The 25,413-nt window shown below is 37.1% G+C and overlaps 1 protein-coding gene across 1 annotated transcript; it reads left to right on the forward strand.

Annotated features, from left to right (window-relative positions):
- Positions 1–19,786: 19,786 nt before the first annotated feature.
- LOC131047232 (L-type lectin-domain containing receptor kinase IV.2-like) lies at positions 19,787–23,036 on the forward strand. Its single transcript, XM_057981092.2, has one exon. It carries the CDS (start codon positions 20,576–20,578, stop codon positions 22,511–22,513), a length of 1,938 nt encoding a protein of 645 aa, XP_057837075.2. The 5' UTR covers positions 19,787–20,575; the 3' UTR covers positions 22,514–23,036.
- The last annotated feature ends 2,377 nt before the right edge of the window (positions 23,037–25,413 follow it).

Raw genomic sequence — 25,413 nt, forward strand, 5'->3', positions numbered from 1 at the left:
TCCTATTCACAAGTGTTTGAAATTTCCCCATAATGGTGAAGTTGTTACTGTCAATCATAGTCTCTTTAAACCAGCTGAAAGAACTTCTAGCGTTCCTATTGATTATTTTTGGCCTAAACAATTCCAATCTCTTCCTCCGCGAAGTGATCATGTTTTCAAATCTTATCAAAAGTGGAAAAAAGATATGATCCTATCTCTAAGTGAACCTAGAACACCCAAACTTGATATTCCTATCATTCTTGAGAAGGAAGTTCTTCCTTTGAAAGATAAAACTAATGTCTTTCCTCAAGAAGATTCCCAACCCATCCCTATGGATGTGACTATGTCTATGTCTAATAAACTTCCTAAAAGTAGACCTATACCTCCTCGTCATTATGGACTTGGTCTCCTTCCTAAACCAAATACTCTTCCTTTATATGGAGCAGTTCCTCCTCCTTCTTTTTATAGAGAGAAGAGACCTTCTTCTTCTCCTATTATCCAACCTAAGAGACCACAACCTAAACACCCAAGTGATAAGGATGAGAACATTCCTCCTCCTCAATCTTCTCAACTTCCTACTAAGACTAGATGAAATCGTTCTGCACGTGAATGCCGACGAAAGCGTCGTCTTAGAGCTCAGGCAGCTGCTTCTCAAACTTTGCAATCCCCAAAAACACCTTCAGCTAGCATTATTCCATTTTCTCCTCAGCCAGAAAATGAGCCAAAATCTCCTAAACATAAGATGCATGGTGGTCTTGATCCTATGCGAGTTAAAGATCCTATTTTTATAAATCTTGATGATGATATAGATGAAAATGTTATTCATGATGAAAATGTTACTTCTTTTCATTCTGATAGTGAATATGAATATGTTGATGTTGATAACAATTTATCTAACGAATTTTCTAAAGCACTTATCCTAGCTCCTAGACAAGAACAACGTGGCTTGGAACATGAACATAGCCCTTGTTTGGATCTTGTGATAGCTCCATCTGCTGTGTTGGATGTTCCTCCTCTAGCGTGTTCCCTACCTTCCCGAAACATTGATCAGCAAGATCGGGGGGTAGATGACGTGCTAGACTAGTTCATTAGCATAGCAGACACTTTCCTCCTCTCTTTTGTTACTTCTTCTATGTGTTATTCTCATTCTTCTATTTGTTGTCCTTAGTGTTGTCTACTTGAGGACGATGCAAAGCATTGCGACCTCTTTTGGTCTCTCTCATGTTGACTCAAAAGACACATGTGTTCCCTTCTTCTAGGTGACCTTCCTTGATTGGGGAATGAAGAACAATTATGCATACATACATATGATATACATGAATTATCATACAGCATACTGACCCCAAGGTAAGCGAAGTCACCTTGTGCTTTGTGCTTTGTGTCTATTATCCTTGGGCTTATCTCACACTTGGGGGCTAAATCCTTGTGATAACGTGCTCCTTTCCTTCTCATTTCCTATATGTATCACTACCTTAAAGCAATCACCCCCGATGAGGCATGTGCGATCGCTTTAACGTAGGGGGGCATACACCCCGTTCATATCTCTTCAAGATACTTGAAAATTTCTTGACAAATTTAGCTTTGCCTTGAAAATTTTTGATATCTTTCTGGCATGACTCATAGTGAGGGAACCTTACTATTGACAGTCATGGTTCTCCCTCGTGATCTTCCCTTTTACCTTGTCAATCGAAGTCGTAAGATCCTTAGTCCACTGGGGGCTTGGTGTATCTTGCCTCCTTGATGTGGTGAAAGTTTTTCAATGTTGTTTCCTTGTACTTTATCGGAAGTATGGGCGTACGCTTATACTCCCGCTAAAGTGGGGGCTAAATGTAGTGTCCTAAAATTGCGACACTTGCAATTTTGACTGCATTTGGGTCTTCACGATGGCGGCGCAACGTTGAACCTGAATGGAGACCCCGAAATCAATTTACGACACCAAAAACTGCATTTTTCAGCACCCTGGCCTGATCCTCCTTGCACCCTGCTGTCCCGGGAGGTGGGACCATGGCGCCCAGCGCCCTGGTCCTTCAGGACTAGGGTGCCCAGCGCCCTGGTCCCTGGCCCTATTTTGGGCCCGGTCTCTTTTGGGCATCGGGTCTTTAAGTTTGCAAATTGGAAAATATTGTTTCCTGGTCAGCCCAAGGTCAGAAAAATCAGTCTATCAGCCCTAATTGACAAGTATATAAACTACATTTCCCCTCCCATTTGAGGAGGCAAAGAAAAAAAAGAGAAAAATATATGCAAGCAAGAGGCGGAAGCGACATTCAAACATTCAAGCATTCAAAGCATTCCTTCAAGCAATTGAGCATTCTAAGTCTCCATTCAAGGCTAGGTGTTGCATTCAAGACAAGGATTCAACCATTGAAGAGGAGATCACTTACAACACATAACACATAACATACATTACACCTTCACATGTAAGAATACAAACATTTTTACAACAAGGTATCAGTACTTGTTTACATTACAAACATTTACATTTATAGCATTCTCATTTCTTGGTTAATTCCAAAACCGGGGTTTGACCTAAAGGCAAACCCCTAATCCCTAACCCCCCAATCGTCCTCTCTTTTCTGTGTGTAGGTTGCAGGTACGTGGCTGTAATTGAAGATCTGGAACCCTTGTGCAGAGATGAACAGATCCCCCTTCGTTTCGCAGATTTTTCGGAGGACTGTGTGCACGCCGGGCGCCATCATCCCGTCAACTTTCGCCCGAATTTGCAGAACAGCATCATCTCGACATTTTACTGCTAATTCTAGGTCCGCAGCTTCATCCCGTATCCCTATCTCTGTTTATAAGCAAATCTTTCTTACTTTACATGCATTCCTAGTTCAATCATTCTATCTACATTCTTTACAAAAGAGGGTATCCTTGATGTCTCAACCCTTGAAACTCATTTAGAATCTAGTCTTGCATTGTGTGGGATTGGATCTTGTGGGCTTCAACCCCTCTTTTGAATGTAAAGTCCCTCCTAAGTGAAAACCGTCAATCCTAGTGACCCCCTTTCTCCTTGGAGTGGGGGAGAACACCTAGGGTTCGATTTTCCGCTTTACAAATGTAAATAAAGTCTTCTTCAGCAGTGAATCTGAATAAAAAGAGCCCACCCGGCATAGCAGAGACAGAGACACTACTTTTTAGTTTCCATCTCGAACCAACCCATCTTCTGACCATGTCTATCGTGGGTCTGAAGGCCAAGAATCTCCCCACTAAACAGAGGTGTAGGGAGGAGGCAATATTATCCATAATAATGTCAGGAAGACAAATCTCAGGACCATCCTCACCAGCGGTGACCTTTGGCAGTTGATTCGACGACCCCGACTTAGTATTTCTAACAAGAGAACCTTTTCATGTGCTTGCTTGAGCCTCCCCGGGCAAAGGCCCCACACCATCAGTCTTGGGATCCTTGCTAAGAGAATCCAAGTTAGAAGTCTCATGTGGAATCTTCACATGGGAGGGAGCCTTGTGCAAAGCCGCATTACAAGCCTCCACGACAGAATCACCAATCAAGGGAGCCCACCCAACACTCTGAGAGCGCAGCACGAGTGCCAGATCCAGACACAGTTGCAGGTTAGCAGGGGGGTCAGGTTCTGGGGAGGACGGGCCCTCTCCTACGAAAACGACAGCCATTGCAGAAATTCAAAATTGCGATGAGCAGGAAAGTTGCAAAAAAAAATTATGTGTGTTATGTGTGTTGTTGATGTGGTGATTATTTCTGTTATTGTTGTTCATGATTAGATATGAAGTTAAGGTTAATTTGGTTGAGTTTGGTGAAAAATGATTCACCCCTCCCCCCTACACCCACCCCCCCCCCCCCCACTCCCCCCCCTCTCATTTTTCCTACTGCTTTGCTGCCAACAATATCCATATTATTTAATTTTATGACACTATTCATTTTTATTTTAAAAGTAATATTTTGTGAGCATTAGGAGTTGGAAATTTTGATATGTCAATGTTTATAGTTGATACAATTTACTAGTGAACTTATACATCTTGTTTTTTATGCAATCTCAATTGTAGTTTTCACTTTAAAAGAAACTCATTTATTCTTACAGAATGAGCAAAGAGATAATTGTGAAGACTATATTATTAGTTTTTGCCAAGGTAGGACTATTGCATTTAGAATTAAAAAATTTGAACAAAAAATCTATAGTCCATATTTATTTAATATTTTGCATAACTAAAAAAATATCATTTTTCTTTATTCTTATTGAAATAGTGGATAGAAAATTCAATTTTTTCGTTTAAAATAATATATTTATCTCTTCTTTAATGAAATTATACTTTAAAAACTATCATAATTATATTAAAATAAGCTTGCCATTTGTACATACAATTAACGATAGAATATTGAAATGAAGTTTTATAACTAGTTTCAAATGTCAAAACTTATTACATAGTGAACGAAAGGTAAATCTCACTTATATGGACAATCAATCGCGTCAGAATTTTTATAGCCTTTGCAAAAAAATGTGGATACGTGTGCCATCTCAGGATTTTGAAAATTCCAATGTTGAAAAAACACATTTCTAGAAAGCAAATGTGGTTGTCGTTGAGTTGTTATTACTTGCAAATTACTTTTAGTGTTGATCATTTATCTAAAGTTAATAAGCTATCAATATTATTTTTACAACTTAAATTAACTAGGCTTGCAGCAAATGGAGGTGCAATGGTAACGCCGATAGTAAAATATATACTAATTTTTTTGAAGTTCTAAATATAATATAGGATATTTGTACAAGCTAAGATATGAATCACTAGGTTTGCCCTGCAAGATGAAAATATTCTATAATAAGCAAAAAAATAGGTAGTTTAAGCTATAATGAAAACTTGGAAGAAATAAAATCTGTGCAATGTGTAAGAATGCAAAAAGTGTGAAAGTGATGCAGTTTGCAACTGAGTATCTTTTCTTCTTAGAGAAATAGTTGTTGTAATCAAACTTCTTCTTTCTTCCTTATAATCATTAGGTGGAGATTCATTTCACTCTTGTTTGTTTTGCAATTTGAAATTTGTGATATGATATCTAACATGTCATCATATCAATATTTCCTATTGAAGGCTCTTATGGAACAATCAAGAGGTTAGTGGTAGAGGTGGTTTCGTCACTCGCACCAATGTGAGGAGCTACAAATTTAGAGGTAGGAAGAGAAGTGTCACATTCAAGTGGTGCATTGTCTGCAAGGGTTGTGCATGGCTATGAAATGTTGAACCATGAGGGTTGTTTTAAAGCTTATAGAAATTGTATCCTTTTTAATTCCTTAAAATTTTCCTAAACATAAAACCTACACCAAAAATTAAAGACTAAAAGTAAAAAAAATCAAAGCTACATAAATTCTTTCATTATTAAATATTTTTCATCCCTTAAATTTTAATTAACATAAAGCTACAAATTAAGCTTTTCCTCATAAATTGCATAGATTAATGGGAAGTATTAAAAAAAACTATCCATTCCTTTAAATTTTATTCAAATCAAAACAGTAGTGAAAGTTACCCTAATTTATTCCTATAAAAAAATTTCCATCCCTTCAATGTTTCCAAATCCTAAAAACGATATTAATCAAATAAAAATTAAAAAGTTGATTTTTTTTTTCTTTTTCAAATTTACAACCTAACTTCTATGTTTATCGATATTAATAGTAGCATTAATAAAATCAAAATAGTAATAAAAGCTAAAAATATAATTTAGATAAAAATTTATAAATTTTATTAAAATTAAACAAAATGACCTACTCTATGAAAATGCATTTACAAAAATCAAATTTTGCCATGCGATTCGGCTTATAAATCTTTGTAAACCATGAAAATATCTTCTTTATTATTTAATTAAATAAAAACAATTATAAATATCTACACATTAAACTATAATTTTATAAATTTAAATGTTCTAAACGTTTGTTTGAAGTAATTATTAAATTTAATTGAAAAAAGAAATATTCATTGACTATCAAAATAAATGAGAAAAAAATTAAAATAAAAAAACCAAAATAACAAATTTGACAAGATTGAACCTGATTGCATATTATTATTAATTATTAATCAATTGTTTTAAACAAATGTGAAATGTAAACGCACGGGAGACATTCCCATATGGCCAACATATTTTGTCCATGACGATCATCAAATATATTTCATTTTCAAATTTTATTTTATTTTATTCGTTAAGGACCATGAGAGGGATCATTAACCACCAAATAATTTTTTATGGTTATTTACTTAATGTTTTATTTTAAATCTAAAGATGTATTTTATTTTAAAATATTAGTAATATAGATTATATATTTATAATTATTATTTTGTATTTTAGAATATTTTTTAAAAATAATTATATAATTATTAAATTGAAATTTTGGTACTTTTATCTTTATTTTTTAAGTAATAGTTGAATTATAATTGTAGTATTATTTTATTATCAAGAAAATCAAGCTTCTATTTTAAATTTTTCAAGTATTATAATTTGTTCATCTATTTTTCAATTTTTTATGATGAATTATTAGATTTATAATCCAAATTGTTAATTTATATTTTTTTGTCGGTAAAAGTTATTTTATTAATAGAAAGACGGGTTTTAAACCTAGCCTGAACCAGGTGGGGCTACAACCAAGGAGCCACCTCCCCAAAATACAATGTTCTAAAGATCTAAGACCCATCAACAAGTCAAAACACCAAGTCATCCACTAACTCCACAAGAAACAAGAGGACGAATTGATTGAATGAGCAAATCTTCCTTCATTACTCTCTTATTCCTCTTCCCCAACACCTCTATCCACCCATCCTCCTTCTCAATAATGTCCTGAAACAATGTAACAAATTCACAAGAAGAAGCCACACTTCATTTCCTCTCACAAAGTGAACCGCCATGACTAGGCCATTCTCAACAGAAACACTAACATTTACATTGTTTTTTTATTTGTAGGCACTGGTTCCCCTAGAGCCTTAGACACCCCACACGGCTTTTTCCTCTCAATTTATTAGATACTTTCCTTTCAGGAGCCTAGCTCAACTTATCCTTAACTTTTTTTTTGGCTTCCATCTCGGAACCCCCCTTTTGAATGGTGGGGGGAAGGCTCCTTCCACCAAGAAGCCCCATCCTTTGTTTTTTGCTTGACACAATTAACTACCATATGACCAATTTGGTAACACCTTCTACATCTAAATGGGATATTTTTATAATCTATTAACTGCACCTAGATCCCATTTGCAAGCTTCAAAGATAGCTCAGCAGCAGGAGGAGGAGGAGGAGGAGCATTTGAAAAATCCATCTCAACTAAAATGCATGCATAAGTGGTATGTAAATAGTCTAAAGATCCCTCATCCACTCCCAAAAACTTACCTACGGTGTTACCAATAGCTTTAAACACAAGATTCAAACTAGAACTATAAAGGCAAATTAGGCAACCTTACCCAAACTAGAATTTTATCAAAAGACTTTGTAGCAAGGTTAAAAGAAGGATACCATGGTTTTAATAAGAACATATGCTTCTTGTCCTAGCACCACAACTACTCACAAAGGATTCTCTTCATTTCCAACTCAATATCGAAAACCACCACAAAAAATCCTAGGTGTAAGGGTAAATCTGCACATCTCCTTTCAATATGGGCCTCCAACATTCTATGATCCATTTGTGTAAATCAACCAAACTTCTAGCCAAAGACCTTGAAACTGCCCAATCAACTCCATCTCTACAAACTAAAGTTCATTCTCCTTCACTTCTTCAAATATTTTAGCATCAAAGCCCACCAATGGCTTGTCAGAGGATGGACCATCCCCCAAAAAAATGGCAACATAGATCTTTTGGAAGCCACTCTGTCACTATTTCCTGCACTAAAAAAAACCTTATTTGCCACATCCACCTTTGTTGAATGTAAGCCCTTTTGAGACAACAAACTCCCACACTTATTATGTTCCTTAAATAGAGAGATAAAATTTGTAATGCCTCCAGAAAAACTGCCATTACCAGTAGGCAAAGAAGCATCCCCGACAGGGAGAGAGATGGCTTCGGCAGGGCCATTGGAAACTGGCCCAAAAGCAACCCATTAACGAGTGCCACGAAGCTAGAAGAAACATCAGTAGAAACCCTAGAGGACGAAAAAAAAGCTCTACGATAGCATCGCAACAGTAACCTCCCTCTCACGTAACTCTAACCCTAAACTGTTAATGTATAGTTAGATAATAGTTTAATAGTGCATTTATTTTGTTGCCCAGTTACTCCTTGGTTGCTATGAGAAAAGTGGGTATGAAAGATAAAACAGTAAAAACCCTCCTAAATTTTACTAAATATTGTAATAATATAGAATAATCAAACATAATAAACAATATGATTTTCACTTTCTTTTGTTATTTGCAAATTCATTTATTATTTTATTTATCTTTAAAAATAGTTTATTTTATATTTAATCAACAATTTTTAATAATTTATTGTTATTTTCATATTTTATTTGAAGTATGATTTTACTTTTAAAAAATTTAATTAATTTTTTTATTTTTAATATTGAGTTTATCTAGCCCTTTAAGGGGCTTGGCTGGGTTAATTTAGCTTTGAGGGAGCCTGTTGATGTTGTGTGGGAAAAATCGACAAAAGGGTGGTGAAAAATTAACTTTGATGGGGCTTCTAAAGGAAACCTAGGACCATCAGGAGTTGGCTTCATTGTTCAAGACTGAGAAGGTAACACTTTGGCCCTAGGGGCGAAAAAGTTGGGGGAAGGGACGAATAATGTGGCTGAAGCATTAGCATCTTTGGTAGCTATTAGATTTGGTAAGAGGTTGGGTCTTCTGAGAATTCATTTAGAAGGGGACTCTCTTATTATTGTTCAGGCGATTATGAAGAGGAGAATAGATGCCTGACATCTTTAGAATACCATTACGAATATTATGAAGTTGTCATCTTTTGAAGATTTTTGAATTAGCCACGTAAGATGATCGAAGAATGTGGAAGCAGACAAACTCTCAAAATGGGCTTTAACTTTTGGCAGGGTTGGGGAATTGTAGTTTTATGACTTTAGGAATGTAAGTTTAGAAGGTAATGTTTAAATGAATGTTTGCTGGTACATATCATTAATCAAACTGTGGAAATTACATAATCAAAGTTAATGCAGCTTTTTGGAAGGGTGGCAACGTTGTTTTCATACTTGGCATTAATGGCAATTCATGAGTTCGTGGAGGTTGTTTTAATGTGATTTTGATTCACTCTTCTTTCTCGATGTTTTGGTTGAGTGTTTTGTGGAGGAAAAACCATGAAATAGCAAATTGAAAGGCAGTTTCAATATAGACATTAAAAAATGGAAGCGAATTTCACGTTGAGGACAAGAAAACAGTTATGCTCGTTCCTCGACCCTATGTTAGAAAGGAGGCTTAAAGGAATGTTTATGTACAAGGATGACAAATGGATCAAATGTGTGAAACTAATTTTAGGTGATGGATTTGGGGATTTAAGGCACAAATACCAGACAAACATGGATCTGTATTCCTTAATAATGGTGTGGAACTTGGATTTGGAGGACTCAGTGAAAAGAGTTAAGAGAGTAATGGTAACAATTGTGCACTCAAAAGGCCATTTGGAGTGCACTTTTAAGGATCGGAAATCCTCGCCTATGTTGGGTTCATCCTTTGGCATGTCTGATGGTGATAAGAATTCTTTTCCTAAGGTTTCTTCAGCTTTGAATTTCAATGGTATTCTCTCAGATGTTGATCTGAATATCATTGTGTCAGACTCTGTTCACTCTCCTAAGGATGAGTAGAGTAGAGATGAAAAAGAGAATATTAACCTTGAAGGCGTTGAGTTTGATGAAGATATGTCCTACATGAAAGTGGAAAGGACAAGGAATAAATCGCAGTAGGTCTCTGGGACAGGAGTTTCCACTCATAATAGAGCTCCACGTAGTGTGGGCAGAAAATCAATAAAATGGCAAAGAGAGCGGAAATGTCTCCAGAATATCATTGATGGATCACATAACACAATCCATGAAAGCCTCTTCAACTCCCCTGGTAAGAAATGAAACTTTTATCCTAGAATATTAGGGGGCTTAATAGTACCCACAAACAAGACATTGTTCACAATTTTGCTAGGGATCATAGACCGGATATTCTTCTTATCCAAGAAACTAAAATTCCTAAGGACAGAGTTGAGAAACTTAAGTTTTTCAATTTTTGTGAATCTCAGGGTAGTAGCTCTGATGGTGCCTCTGGGGTGTTGTTATTATGTGGAACTCAGATTGTTTTCAAGGTACCCCTATCTGTGATGACGGCAACCACATTGCCACATTGTAAAAAAAGACACTAGAGATGGCTTTTCCTGGGTTATGTCTAATATTTATGCTCCCAACAATAAGGTTTCTAGAAGGATATTTTGGATGAAACTTTCTTCTTTTCGAAGAAACCATCCTGATGTTCCATGGCTTATTATGGGAGATTTTAACACTCCTCTTCAAAAATCTGAAAAGTTTGGGGGCTCCCAGATTCATATGGATAGTAAACAAGATTTGGTTGATTTTATTAATGACCAGTGCCCCATAGATCTTGAGCTATCGGGAGATAAATACACCTGGACTAATAGAAGGGTGGGTGATGAGCTCATCCAAGTGAGGCTGGATAGGACTCTTATTTCCACATATTGGCTACATCACTATTTTTTCTCTCTAAATGCGATGTTCAGAATTGGATCCGATCACTTTCCAATTAGTTTTTGGGTGGAACCTAAAGGTGGGAGGAGGAGGTTCTCTTTCAGATTTGAAAAAATGTGACTTTCTCACCCGAGTTTGCATAGTTGTATTAAGAGTTTGTGGGATGTTTAGATTGACGGTACTGCATTGTTTCGTATTGCCAAAAAGTTCAAAGTTGTGAAGGAGAAAGTCAGAAAGTGGAACAAGGAAACCTTTGGTGATATATTTATGATGAAAACTACCCTTCAGCCTAAGATGAATCTTATTCAGGAAAAAATTCAAAGAGAAGGATATGTGGGGGACAATTTTTCCAAGGAAAGTGACATTCTGTCAAAATATCATAATATTATTTCTAGAGAGGAATTTTTTTGGAAGTAGCAATCTAGGTCTCTTTGGTTACATGTTGGAGATAAAAACACTACATTCTTTCATGTTACTACCTTGAAGCATAGAGTTGCAAACAAAATTGTGTTGGCATTATAACAGACAAAGAGAGATTGTTGGCATTTCAATAAGGATATTGAGAAGGTTGTTGATGATTATGGATATAACTGATTAAGGATGTTTACTGTCTTAATATTATTATTTTGTCATTGATGTCAAGAAATTGATTTTCTAATTCAGTATGATGTTGCCATCTCTTAAGAAGTATGATTTGATGAGTATAAAGATGTTGGTAAAAGACACAGAAAGAATGTAATGAATAATTGAGTTAGACAATGATGAGATCATGATGTTTAGATTGTTTTGATATCCTACATATGTTGTTGATTGTAAGGTTAATACTATACTATGTTATCGAGCAAAGAACCTAGTCAGTAAACCCTAATGAACCTAGTCGGTAAACCCTAAGGATATCGCTATCAGTTAATTAAGACGAAATGTCTACCGAGTGAAGTTTAGTATTTACCGAGTTGTAACCGAGCTATAATAGAATGCATTAAATGATTACATGCGTTATTTAATGAAGGAAGCTGATGAGCTGGAACTAATTAAATGATTGGTATGTCATGCATGAAGTTTGTTAAAGAATCTATGGCAAAGGAAAATCGACAGGAAGATCTACAGCGCAGATTGAACCGCAATACCCTAGCACAAGTTCCAAGAAATGTATGCAAGTTCCAAGGCAAGGTAAAACATTTTTCAGATCGAAGGATACATTGAACCTGGTCAAGTTTGAAGATCTGATGGCTATGATTGATCATGGGACATGTGATCAAGGAGATTAAGCGGTTGGAAAATTGTTTATAAATAAGGAATTGTTGATAAACAATGTATGTGGGCAAGTGTATGCACAGGGATGCTACATAGTGATTACCGACCATAGAAGCTTGAAAACCTATTTGAATAACAGAGTATAGAGCCCAACAGATGGACAAGATAAGTCCTATATTGTATTGAGAAAATAAGAATCTGCTTTAGCATTTTAGATGTGAAGTTGCAGATAGATTTTTATTACTGTTATTTTGTGAAGTGACAGAAAATCTCTTAACCGAGTGGACTTAACAGTCTTATTTGTAAAACCCTCTAGCAAGGTGACATTCTGATTGAGTGTTTGAAATCCCTTAACAAGGTCACTTCTAACAAGGTGAAGATCTTAACAGATATGAGGGAAATCCCTTAACCGAGTCACATCTAGCAATGTGTTTGTAATCTTTAACAAGATTTTCTTTTAACCGAGCATACTCTAGAAGAGTATATTTCTTAGTGGGTCAGAAATCCCATAGTGGTTTTTCCCTATTTGGGTTTCCACGTTAAATCCGGTGTTATGAGTGTTATGATGTTTATATGCTTTTGAGTTTGCATGTTTAGCAGTTTTGGTTATATTACTGAAGTATATGTTACCGAGGTTGAATCTGATGTTTTTGTGGAAGATTAAGTTTGTATGATTCACCCCCCCCCCCCCCCTCTCATCTTGTTAGCTATTGGATCTGTACTTACATAAATTATCAAAACTATCAAATTGATCGTATTATTAAAGGAGGAATCAAATGCGAGTGAGAGAAGGAGATTAGTAAATTTGTTGTGGATTTTTTTGCTATCCTCTTAAAGGTTGATCCTTAGTTAGACTTGGAGGTGCAGAACAATCTTGTGGATTCCATCCTGAAAATTTTGACTGAAGAACAGAACAGAATGTTGGTTGCTATCCCTTCTAATGAGGAGATCAAGAAAGTTGTATTTTTCTTTAATGGGAACAAGGCTCCCAGCCCAGATGGCTTCCTCGTGTTCTTTTTATAGACCTTCTGGGATATTGTCGAAGCTGATGTGACCAATGTTGTTAAGGAATTTTTGGGGGCTCGATCTCTGCTTAAAAAACTCAATGCTACCTTTATAGTCCTTATTTTGAAGATGCAAGAAGCCAATTCCTTAGATGTCTTCCATCCTATTAGTTTGTATAACATATTTTATAAAATCATCTCAAAGGTGTTAACTTCAAGACTATTGGGGATTATGCCTCTTCCGATTTCTCCTCAACATAATGGATTTGTTCCAGGTAGACAAATCCTAAATTTTATCATAACAGTTCACAAGAACATTCATTCCTTGATTGTCTCTAAATCCCAAGGCTTTTTGTTGAAACTTGATAATTCAAAGGCTTATTATAGGGTGGACTGGGCTTTCCTTAAGAAAGTTCTTGTTGCCTTTGGTTTCTCTGACAGGGTTATTCATCTTATTTGGCAGCTTATTTCCATATTTTTGTTGGTAGTCATTGTTAATGGCTCCCCATCCCATTTTTCAATTCTTATCAAGGTCTAAGACATGGGGACCCTATCTCTCCTATCCTGTTTACCATCATGGTTGAGAGTTTGGGTAGATTTATTCAGAAACAGGTTGCCAATGGTTCCTTAAAGGGCCTGAAGCCTTCTTTTGTTGGCTTGATATATTCTCACCAACAAATTGTGGATGATACTATATTGATGGGTAGTTTGACTATTGGAGAAGGCGGGGTTACTAAGAATGTCCTTAGTCTTTATGAGAGAGCTTTGGGACAAATGATGAACAAAGCTAAAAGTTATATCTTTTTTTCTCAACACTCCTGAGGCTAGACAGAAGAACATTGTTGATGTCCTTGGTTGTTTGGTGGGGGTGTTTCCCTCTACCTATTTGGGATTTCCTTTGGGGCCCAAGCCTCCTAATTCTTTTTGGCTCTCCTTGGTTGACAGATTCAATAGGGAATTAGTGGGATGGAAAGGTGTTTTGTTGAGTCAAGCTGGTAAAGTTCAACTTTTGAAATCAACACTTCAAAATTTGTCGATGTATGCATTAAGTTTATTCAAGATCCCCTCTAAGTATGCAAACATCATTGAGAGAATTCAAAAATTCTTTATGTGGTCAGGAGTGGAGGAGAGGAAAAGAATCCCTTTGGTGGCGTGGGAGAGTGTGTGCAAACCCAAGAGGTTTGAAGGATTAGGGCTCAGGAGTATCAAAATCTTAAATTCTACTCTCCTTGTTAAGCAATTCTGGAGAACTTTTGGTTGCAGACAAGAATGGAACACTTTGTGGCATAATAAGTACCTTCATGATTTTTAAAACTTTCATGTTTTTCTTAATTCTCCGCAACTCCCAGTTGGATCTCATCTTTGGAATAATATCATCAAGGATAGGGAGGTTGCTTTATTGGGGTCTTGTTGGAAGTTGGGAAATGGTAGGAGCATTCTCTTTTGGGATGATTGTTGGATTGGTAAGACTTCACTGGCCTAAGATCTTGTTCTTGTTTTTTTCAAAGAGGAGTGTATTGCCTTATTTGGCTTTAGTGTGGTGGATTATTGGGTTGATGGGGGTGGGTTAATCTATCCCTGGTTAGTCCCGCCCTTAGCCCTCTACAATCATCTTTGAATTCCTTTTCTTTGGAGGATGATTTGGTGTGGAGTTTTTCTTCTTTTGGGTCTTTCTCAGTCGCCTCGGTGGTGTGTCAGTCTATTAACTCGCCTCATTCTCCTTGGTGGTCCAAAACATGGATCAAACATCTAATTCCGAAAATTAATATATTTTTCTAGCTTATGTTTCTGAACAAGATTCTTACCACAGATAATCTCTACAAGAGAGGTCTTTCTATTCCTAACAGGTGTTATCTTTGCATGAAATATGTTGAATATGTTGATCACTTATTTTTGCACTGCCCTTTCACTGTTGATGTTTGGAATCAAGTCTTTCAGCGATGGGAATTATGTTGGATCTTTCCTGAATCGGTCAAGGATCTTATTTTCCAATGGAAGGCTCCTACTAAGAACCATATCTTACAAACTCTATGGTCTTTTGTGTTTCCTCGTGTTGCATGGAGTATTTGGAAAGAGCGCAACAACCGTATTTTCAGGGACTCTTACCTTCAACCTAATATTGTCTTCAAAAAAATCAATTGAGCTATCAATGACAACCTTTCAATTGTGAACCCCTGGTCAAATTCTAATAGTAGATTGGTCTACAATGACTATGAGCTTAGAGTTGCCAAGGCTTGGGAGGTGCAAGTGTATATCTCTTTGGCCTTGAAATCTGATCCCAAATGTAGAATTGTTAAAGCCTGGAGTAGGCCCCCTCAAGGATGGGTCAAGATTAATTTTGATGGGGCGGCCAAAGGTAACCCTGGTCCGACTGAATGTAGGGGAGTGTTAAGAGATCATAATGGTATGTTCATTTCAGCAGTGGCGCTCCCCTTGGGAACCCAGTCCAACCACCTCACTAAAGCCATTGGGGCATTCCAAGGCCTAAATCTTGCTAGACAACATAATTTCAAATATCTTTGGATAGAGGGAGATTCCAAGAATATAATACATTATCTCACAGGTATTTCTAAGCCATCATGAAACATGGAAGGATGGATAAATAAGGCTTGGGATATCATAAAATCTTTTGAGAAATGTGTTATTTCCCATATTTATAGGGAATCAAATGTTGTGTTTGATTACCTTGCTAATAAGGGTGTTGGTAGTGCGAGACAAGTGACATTGACCAAGGAAGATATGGTGGAAACTGAATTCAACATGCTAATTTTCCATGACATAATTCAAGGCGAGATTATATCCTTTAAGGATAATGAGTAAGGAGGCATCTATTACAAGAACGGATTCTAGAAAGATCGCCCTCCTTTTCTACTTGGCACGCACTGGTAGAAGGTGGATTAATTATTACGCCAAAGTTTGGCATGCTTTGTGGGTAGCCATTTTACCTATTTGGGCCTTTCTCCTCAGTTTGTTCACTGCTAATTTTCTGAGCTCTAGGGTTATTAGAATGGGGGGAGCTAGAAAGCAGGTTGAGCCTCTGAATTGTGAGCATCTGAAGAAAAATAAGGACATCTGGAAGTTGCTCGAGAAAGGGGGTATTGTTCTTTACATTGAAAGATTGCAGGGAGTTAACTAAGATGTCACTGGGTATTTTGAAATGCACAGGAGGGATGGGACCATCATACTGCATGGGCGCAAGGTGACAGTAGATGAAAATTTGATTGTGGAAGTCACAGGCCTTTCTTCTAATGGTATGAAGTACTATAGGGATAGGAACTACACTGATACTGCGGTGTAGAAATTTCTGAAAACTAAGAAGGAAAGGGAGAAGATGGTGAAGAAGACTTCCAATTATTATGACATTAGTGTTCTCAAACATATGGGCTCATCTCCTCAAGGTAATTATGGAATATCTCACCCTTGATGGGCATTTTACCAAGGTTTATAGTCATCATTTTGTTTTGTTAAATCATTTTAGACATCGTATTAGGGTCTATTTCCCTTTTTACTTGCTATCTTCCCTCCGGGCGAGCTTCAGAGACCATAAGAAAAATCTAGCTAAGTACCCTATCCTTCATGAAGGGTTGCTTGTTTTAATTGATGCCCATTTTTGTGCCCTCCATGCCCCTTCTCCATACATACATGCCTCCTCTAGTGATCATACCAGTGTCAGAGAGCTGTAAAATGAGGAGTCCAACTCTGACTTGGAGGATGAGGCTTTTTCTCCTCCCAAGAAAGCTAAAATTGAAAAGACCACAAAGGCTAAACCTATTCTAGGCAGGGGTAAGAAATTTTTGAAGCAAGTTGTTATTTTCTCTTGTTCTACCTCTGCGGGTAATGATTCCCCTGCCTCTAGTAGCCAAAAGGGGACTTTTAGGGATGAGGAGTTTAGTAAGAGAGCCAGCCCGGATTCTGGAATTCAGATCAATGAGGTCCCTCCTCCGCCTCCACATCAAGATATCAACAAAGGTATTGGGTCTATCGCTCAAGGGGACCTTAATGCTAATTGCTCGGAGCTCAATTCTAAGAGGGATGACTATGTATATATTTTGGGTATCGCTTGGGATCATGTCATTAACATCTTCAGCCTTTTAAAATGTCTCTTTCATGAACTTAATGAGATCAAATTAAACCAGAGGTCGTTGAGCAGCAAGTTGGAGGTTATGCCTACTCCCACCCATTAGGATAGTCAGAATGGTGGAGCTCATTGGATCGAGGATGAGAAAACGTTTGTTGTGGCTTGCGTCAACAAAGTTGTTGAAGCTATTGATCACATGAAAAAAGGGTTGGGGTAGATTCATCCAAATGGAGGAGAATTACAAAAAGATTCAAGCCACCCTTATGACCATAATGTATAACAATCACTGAATTGTTAAGCTTACTACTGATGCGATGAACATTATGGTGATCGAGTGGATTATGGCCCTTGCAAGAGGACCAGGGGGAATATGAAGAGGAAAGTTGCCTCCCAGACTATGGATTATCGGGAGTTAAGGTCTGTTGCTAATAAAATGAATCAATTGGAGGTTGAGGTTTCAAAGACCTTAAAGAGCCTCGGGAGTTAAGGTCTGTTTCTAGTTTTGTCTCTATCTTGGTGTTGGTTCCTGGTTCGTCGTTGCTGGGTTTTGGTGCCTTTTTGGTTTTTTGCAGGTTTTTTTGCTACAATTTGTATTGTTCTATCTTCAGCAACCTGTTTTGTCTTGTTTTACTATTTTGGGTTTAATGCTTTAATTCTAAATCTTTTAGAATCTTCTTTGTAAAGGGTTTCAAGGTCCCTTCAAAACCTGTTTTTGCCTCAATCCAAAGCAATCGTGCCTCGAGATTACCTGGAAGGGATGGAATCAATTCTTGAATGGGAGTTCCTGGAGTAGGATGTGATGTGCGGGAAGGCATTGAAAACACTCGAATGATGAGGTTTTCAAGAAGTGTATTGCCTTTGTACGGTGGTCGAAAGGGAGATACAAAGCTCATTGCAGAGAGGAAGCTCGATGGAGGTGGGAGGCATTGAATGTGTTCATGCAACTGATGGAGGTGGAGATTAAGCTGAACCAGGCAAGATTGGAGGCGGGACACGTGGAACATGGGGCTTCTCGGTCGCGTAAGAGGAAGGTGGCGGATTTACAAGCTTGAATTTGGTCCTGGGTAGTTGTTTGTGTTTAAATTTTTTTGGTGCAATCTACATTTCATAGATGATTTTGGTGGGTCTAAGCCCTAAAAATGTTTAAATTTTAAATGGTTTGAATCAAGGCAAGATTATAGGTCTGTGTTAAGAATACTCTGTAATTTTGTATTTTGAGCAGTTTTTTGAGCTCAAGGTGACAGTTTAAGCGTTTTTTTTTTTTGGGAGGGGGGGTGTTGTCCATGGGTGGTACAAGCAGAGAATGGTTATTTTTTGAAATCTTGGTGGCTTGTTGGGTGGGCTTATGGGTTTAGAGACTTTTATGATGTATATCTATTTCTTTTACAAGTATAAAAATTAACTTATATAATAGGCAGATGATCCCTTGAAATTACATATGAAATATTTACAAAACTTCTATTTATTTCCTTGGAATACAAAAAATTCCTATCCAGCACCAAAAAAAAATATTGAGTGTATATCTTCTTGATATTTTAATTCTAATTAATTTTAAAATCACTTTTACCTTTTTATTTAATTATTAATTAATTTAATAGGTTTAATATATGTTATTAATATTTTTAAACTATTATTTAGACTATTATATTCTGACATTGCATTTAATTAATTTTATTTTAACTTTCAATATATATTTAATTTAGAAATTTATTTTAATTATCTTGCAATATATCTCTATAAAATTAATATGTTTGATTGCTTCTAAATCTGAGTAAAATATAAAATTGACATTCATTTTTCACCATTGCACAATTTAATATTTAAATGGAGTAGATTATGCTTACTTAAATGATCGTGCTTTTTATATAATTATAGTTTGAATATGTTAGATTTAAATATTTGTTAGTATAATATCACCTCCTTTATCTCTCACTCTTGCCCCTTCTCTCTCTATCTTTCAATCTTTCACAAACTCTCCCTTTATCGATCTCCCCATCTCTCTATTTCATCATTTATATCCATCTATATCTCTCCCTCCCCCTCCTCCTCTACATTTCTCCATCTTTATCTTTATCTATCCTTCTGACTCTCTCTCTCTCTCTCTCTCTCTCTCTTTATCTCTATCTATTTTTCTTCATCTTTCTCTCTATCTCCATCTTCCTCTCTCCCCCTCTATCTCTAGACATGAATCTTCTATCTATCAATCAATCATTCTCTCTCCCTCTCCCTCTTCCTCTACCTTTATATCTATTATATCTCTTTGCCCCTCTATTTCAATCCCTCTCTATTTCTTCTTTAATCTTTCCAATATTTCTATTTTATTATCTTTGCATCTCTCTACCCCTATATATCTTTGTCTACCTATCTTCATATACCAATTCTCATCTCTATCTTTATCTTTCTATTTAATCTTAACTAAGTACACTATTAACAAGAAATTGACAGATTGCATGTGTTGTTGAACCATAACAAACTGCTTTCATTGACTTTGAAATTAAACTACAAAAATCCAAACATCTCTGTACACTTTTCCTTGCAAATTTTAGGTGCTATTTGTACAACTTTGACTTAGTGCAATAAGTGTATTCGGAGTCATTTTGTCAAATTGGGTTATATATTTTCTATTCAATTTTGAGGCGTTCGAGAGTAGTTTTAAACAATTTTTTTAGTAATGATTGTAGGGCTTCACCGTGTACACGTTTCCCCTTGAAAATGCACCTTTCATTATTAACATTAACATTACAAAGACATCCTCTCATAACCCCACTTCGGTCATAATTTTTGAGGATTTGGATGCTGAAAATTTTACTTTTAATAAGCTTGTTTTAACGAGATCATGTTTGGTGGCAAGGAGCATTACAGTAGAAATGCAGAGGCTTCGTTTGATTCCTTGTCACTATCATTGACTGTTGCTTCCGCTTTTCACCGTTGAAGGAATGAAATTTATCTGGGTATTCTCGACTGCAGAGTTATGAGACTGTTGCAACCTTGCATTATGAATTGCTCTACAATTTGGTGGCAGTCGTGGAAGTTCGAATACTCTCGATCTTCGATCTGCAACAGTAACTAATGCATGTTAAATGTGGCGTTGGATAGTAAGTGACCGCATTGAAGCATTCTGATCTTTACCTAATTATGTCGGCAGTGGCTATCCAGACTTTATACAAGGGGCATATCCCGTGAAGAGATGGCTCAGTCAACACATTAAGAGAACATGTTTCGTACCGATCACGGCACACAAGAGTATGGAGTGCGAAGGGAATTGAATTGGGACGAGATTGGTAATTTGAGGTAGCATATGTAGGTACACCTACATCTTTTGTTTTTCAATGTTGATGCATAGAAAACTTCCTATTAATCAGTCATAGGTAACACTTGGCTAAGTCAAGGGCACCATTTATTAAATTACTAAAAAAAATAATTTGTATGGTGGAAGAGGCTGAACATGTTAAAGAATCCGTTCATAATATCGATTGATTTGAAAGCATGTTAGAAGTTATAGTGCTTGAAATAATTCGGCCCTCCTAATGCACAAGCCCTACTTTTAAGATGGCGTAAATGAGCTATAACTCTCGAGTTCCTGAGCTTCGCTTGTATGATCACAGTTTAGAAGACACCTCTTAAGGCGCTTGCAATACCGACAGCCATGGCGGTTTTAGTATTTCCCCTTCTTATCTTTCTCTGTTGTGGGTCCAATGCCCAGCTCCCGACTTCTTTTCTGTTTAATGAATTCAACGAAAGCGGTTTAATATTGCTGCAGGGCGCTTCAATTATGTCGAATGCGCTGAGACTAACTGATCAGTCGACAAATGCAGTGGGGCGTGCTCTGTGGGAGAAGTCTCTGCATTTGAAGACCAATAATTCTGTTTCATCGTTTAGTACCACATTCGTTTTCTCCATGGTGCCCCCTACTAATAACCACGGACATGGACTAACTTTCCTGGTATCCCCTTCCAGGTCCCCTGTCAGGGCCTCTGACAGTGGGTATCTGGGTTTGATAAATCCATCTAGTGATGGAAGGGAAGACAACCATTTATTTGCTGTCGAATTTGATACACACCTCAACCACTGGAATAATGACATCGATGGCAACCACATCGGAGTCGATCTCAACACCATCAATTCCACAGTGTCTAAAACTGCTGGTTATCACACTGGTGAACGCTTTGAGGAATTGAAAATGGCAAGCGGGCAGAACATTCAAGCGTGGATTGATTACGATGGGCATAAACACAATCTCAGTGTTGCCATCGCCTTAGCCGGGATGTCAAGGCCTCTGAATCCGCTGATTGCTATGCCAAACATTGACCTTGCTGACATCTTCAAAGAAGAAATGTATGTGGGATTTTCTGCAGCTCAAGGACGTGATGCCGTTGAAGACCATTACATTCTGGCTTGGAGCTTCAATTCGGACGGCATGGCACCAACTCTAGATCTATCCCATCTTCCTTCCTTCATAAGGTCAAAAGGGGTATCTGTAAGAATTATAGTTGGGGTTTCCGTAGGTTTGTTTAGTTTAGTCGTTTTGGGTAGTCTGGTTGTCTGGTACTGGTTGAAACGGGGCAAGCAGAGAGAGGCTGTGGAGGAATGGGAGGAAGAGTTCTGGCCCCACAAAATTCCCTATCAAGAATTGAAAATTGCCACACATGGCTTCGGTGAAGAAAGCTTGTTTGGTAGGGGAGGTTTTGGGAAGGTATACAGGGGAGTTCTGCCCAGCACAGGACTTGAAGTTGCCATAAAATGTTTGACTAGAGATCTCTACCAAGGAATGAAGGATTTTGTTGCGGAGATTTCGAGCCTGGGGCGTCTGCAACACAGAAATCTGGTTCGGCTTCAGGGGTGGTGTCAGAACAAGAATCAGCTCTTTCTTGTTTATGATTACATGCCAAATGGGAGCCTGGACCGATTCATATTCGGCAACCCAGAGAATGTTCTTGGATGGTCGCAGAGGTATAGCATTCTCAAGGGAGTGGCTGCTGGATTGTTGTATCTGCACCAAGAATGGGAATGGGTAGTTGTGCACAGAGACTTGAAGTCTCAAAATATCTTACTTGACTCACAATTTAATGCAAAGTTGGGAGATTTTGGACTTGCCCGTTTGCATGATCCAACTCAGAAATCCCAAACCAGTGGTGTGGCAGGCACCTTGGGTTACATGGCACCGGAAATCATGCGCACAGGAAAAGCCACCGAAGGCACAGATGTATTCAGCTTCGGTATAGTGTTGCTGGAGGTTGCTTGTGGAAGACGACCTTTAGATGAATCTGCTGAAACTGAGAAACAAGTGTTGGTGGAGTGGGTGAGGCAGCTGTATGCAGAGGAGAGGTTAATGGATGCAGTGGATATAAAGCTTGAGGGAGAGTATAATGGTGAAGAGATGGAAAGGGTGCTTAACTTGGGAGTTGTGTGTTCTCATCCTCAACCAGAGTGCAGGCCTGACATGAAACTGGTGTTACAGATGTTGGAAGGACAATCTCCAATTCCGGTTGTAGATAAGTTGATTAATAATCGAGATGTCATAGAACTCTCCCGCACCAAGTATTCAGTGAATAGTGCAGGTTGTGGCCCTCCTAGTGCTCGTTAAAAGAATGACAGGAAAATCTAAGCTCTAGATCTGGGTAAGGGTAAGGGTAAGGGTAAGGGTAAGGGTAAGAGAAAGAGATATGGATTTTTTCATGGTTTATGATTTAGGGTAATTTATTTTTGGATTTATATATGGCATATAGTGTATAGAACTATTTTGTATTCTATGTAGGATGGTTATAGTATATGGAACTATTATGTATTTTATGTAAGAGGGGTCTATTTGTGTTATAAGTGAGGTATAATATTTGTTGTAAGTTCTGGAAATGGGGTAGCAAGCTAAGTGGGTTTAACATTAGGGAAATCTATGATTAAACCCACTAGAGTTGGAGTAGTATTGGGATGGGTGACCTCTCGAGGAGGCCCAATGCTCCGCCTTTGTGAATATCACCTAGATGCAATGAGTGCTAAGTGTATCGTCCATTTTCATGAGAGATGGATTCTTGTGAACCACTATTAATGAAACATGGGTCAATGAGTTTGACTCAAAACCTACACGGTTGAACCTTTATAGCAATATCTAATGTCACATGTTGTGAAAAATATCTCATACTTATCATATATTTATATTATTAATTCCTGCATAAGCAGAATATTTATGCATCCATTAGATGCAATTAGTTTTTTAAGTTGACCGATCATATTATTGAATTTATTGCATTTCTGTAATTTCATAATTTCATAATTTCATAATTTCTATATATTTTTATAATTTTAACAAAATTATTTATTTGTTTTCTTATTGACTTACACTTGCTATAGTCATGATACACTTGAATTTTTCTCTTTTCCTTCAAACTAATTATTTATTTTTATAATTCCACCTAAAAAAATCTAAAACATCTAAGAGTATGAGAAATCTATTCTTCTGGAACAGTCTGAGCCAATAGAATTCAGCCATTCGTTTGAGCAATCTTCAGAGATCTGAACAAGTCATCTAAGAGTATGAGAAATCTGTTCTTCTAGAACAGTCTGAGCCAATAGAATTCAGCCATTTGTTTGAGCAATCTTCAGAGATCTGAACAAGTCTTATCACATTGAATGTAAGAGACTGACATGGAGTTATTGCTCAGAACAGAATTTTTGACATAATAATGATGCAGATGCGAGTAGCTTCGACACATACATTACCAATCTGTACAGGTTGCATGCTCTTCTTTCGTGCTGTACCAAACAAAAAGACTCAAAATTCCTGGTCACCAGTTTCAAGCTACAGTCATAAACGAGAAGCCCACATCTATTCATTCTTACAGAAGCAAACAGCTCACGAAAAGAAGGCCAACACAATTACGCTCTCCCTGTATTTGTTAAAACAGTCATGACAATGAAACCCCTCAGAACAATTCTACTCCACAAGAAATGCGTACCCGATATATGGATCTCCAAGCACTAATAACAGCACCTGTGGCCATTGGAAAAGATAGGCAGCAGGTTTGCAAAAAGCTCCTAGGAGCACAGATTGTTTATCTTGGACAGGAGTCATGAAGTTCGCTATGTGAAAAGAAGTGTTCTTATTGAAGATAGTACATACATCAAAGCCAAGGTGAATCATAAATACCCACTAGACAGATAACTAAAATTGTTAAAAAGCTGACTTTATAAAGACCGTTCATCTCTATGTCAGCTAAAAAATTGGAAAAATTAGGGGGTCACATAACTATCTAGTTCAGATAGGTCGAGTAGTCCAATTCTCAATCAAGCGCAGCCAAGCATTTTCCCACGAATGTAGCAATGGAGAATGGAGGATGATATTTGAAAGGATCAAAATATCTTAACAAGTTTTCACATATTTTTCAAGAGAAAAGAAGCGAGGCTGCAACAATCAAAGACAACTAGCAAAGGAGAATGATATTTGGAAGTGACCTAATCATCCTCTTTGCATACAAGACACCACAAGCAGCCAAAGTCATAAGAGAGTAGATGGAGGGCCCCAAAAAAACCTTAAAACAATGAAAAAACAACCCTTCAACGCATTTTGTCAAACAGTCCACATGCCTTATGTATGTTTCTACATTTTCCACACACATCTACCAGACCATTTCCAACTATACAGTAGATGGAGGGGCCCAAAAAAACCTTAAAACAATGAAAAAACAACCCTTCGACGCATTTTGTCAAACAGTCCACATGCCTTATGTATGTTTCTACATTTTCCACACACATCTACCAGACCATTTCCAACTATACCTGACAAAAATCCACCTTCCACTTTTCTTCACTCAATGTCCATACCCTGTTTCAAACCTCCCTTTTTTATCGTTACAAGACATCTCATCACCTCTTTGAACTATTCACAAAGAAGTTTAAAAAATATATGTTATGATTTCCTACAAAAAAGTTATGCATTATATATGTTTTTCTTAGTAACTAGTAGCCTGTCATGATTTTGATTACGTTTACTATTGTTGCAACTGATAAGCTTTTTGTATATTCCCATGTTATGGAAGTCAAATAACTGTTTATTTTGGTTCATCTTCATATTGTTAATTTTGCAAGGTTTTAAATGCCAGAAAAAAGCTCAAAATAGCAAGAAAGCCTACTGATTCAAAAATGAAATCACACAATTTATTACCCCTGTACTAGTTTTGCAAGTTTTGTGTTGAAAATGGACGACATGATTAATAGGCAACCAACATTTGACAAACATATGTCGATATGTATTTCCTTCTTCCACTGTATTGTTGTGTTATGTTAAAACAATTGACAATGTGATCTGATCAGAACGGAATGGAAGCAGACACATTTAGTCTATATATATATACTTTCTTTCTTCCACTTTGTATTGCAGTGTTCTCTATACTTGTCACATGGATATTGCATATACTAATATATCTCATCTTTCCCAAAGTCCCAATGACTTTGATACTTGCATTTATACTTTAAATCAAAATAATAATAAAA

Source organism: Cryptomeria japonica, chromosome 7, assembly GCF_030272615.1.
Source record: "Cryptomeria japonica chromosome 7, Sugi_1.0, whole genome shotgun sequence".
In the NCBI taxonomy this organism is placed as follows: Eukaryota; Viridiplantae; Streptophyta; class Pinopsida; order Cupressales; family Cupressaceae; genus Cryptomeria; species Cryptomeria japonica.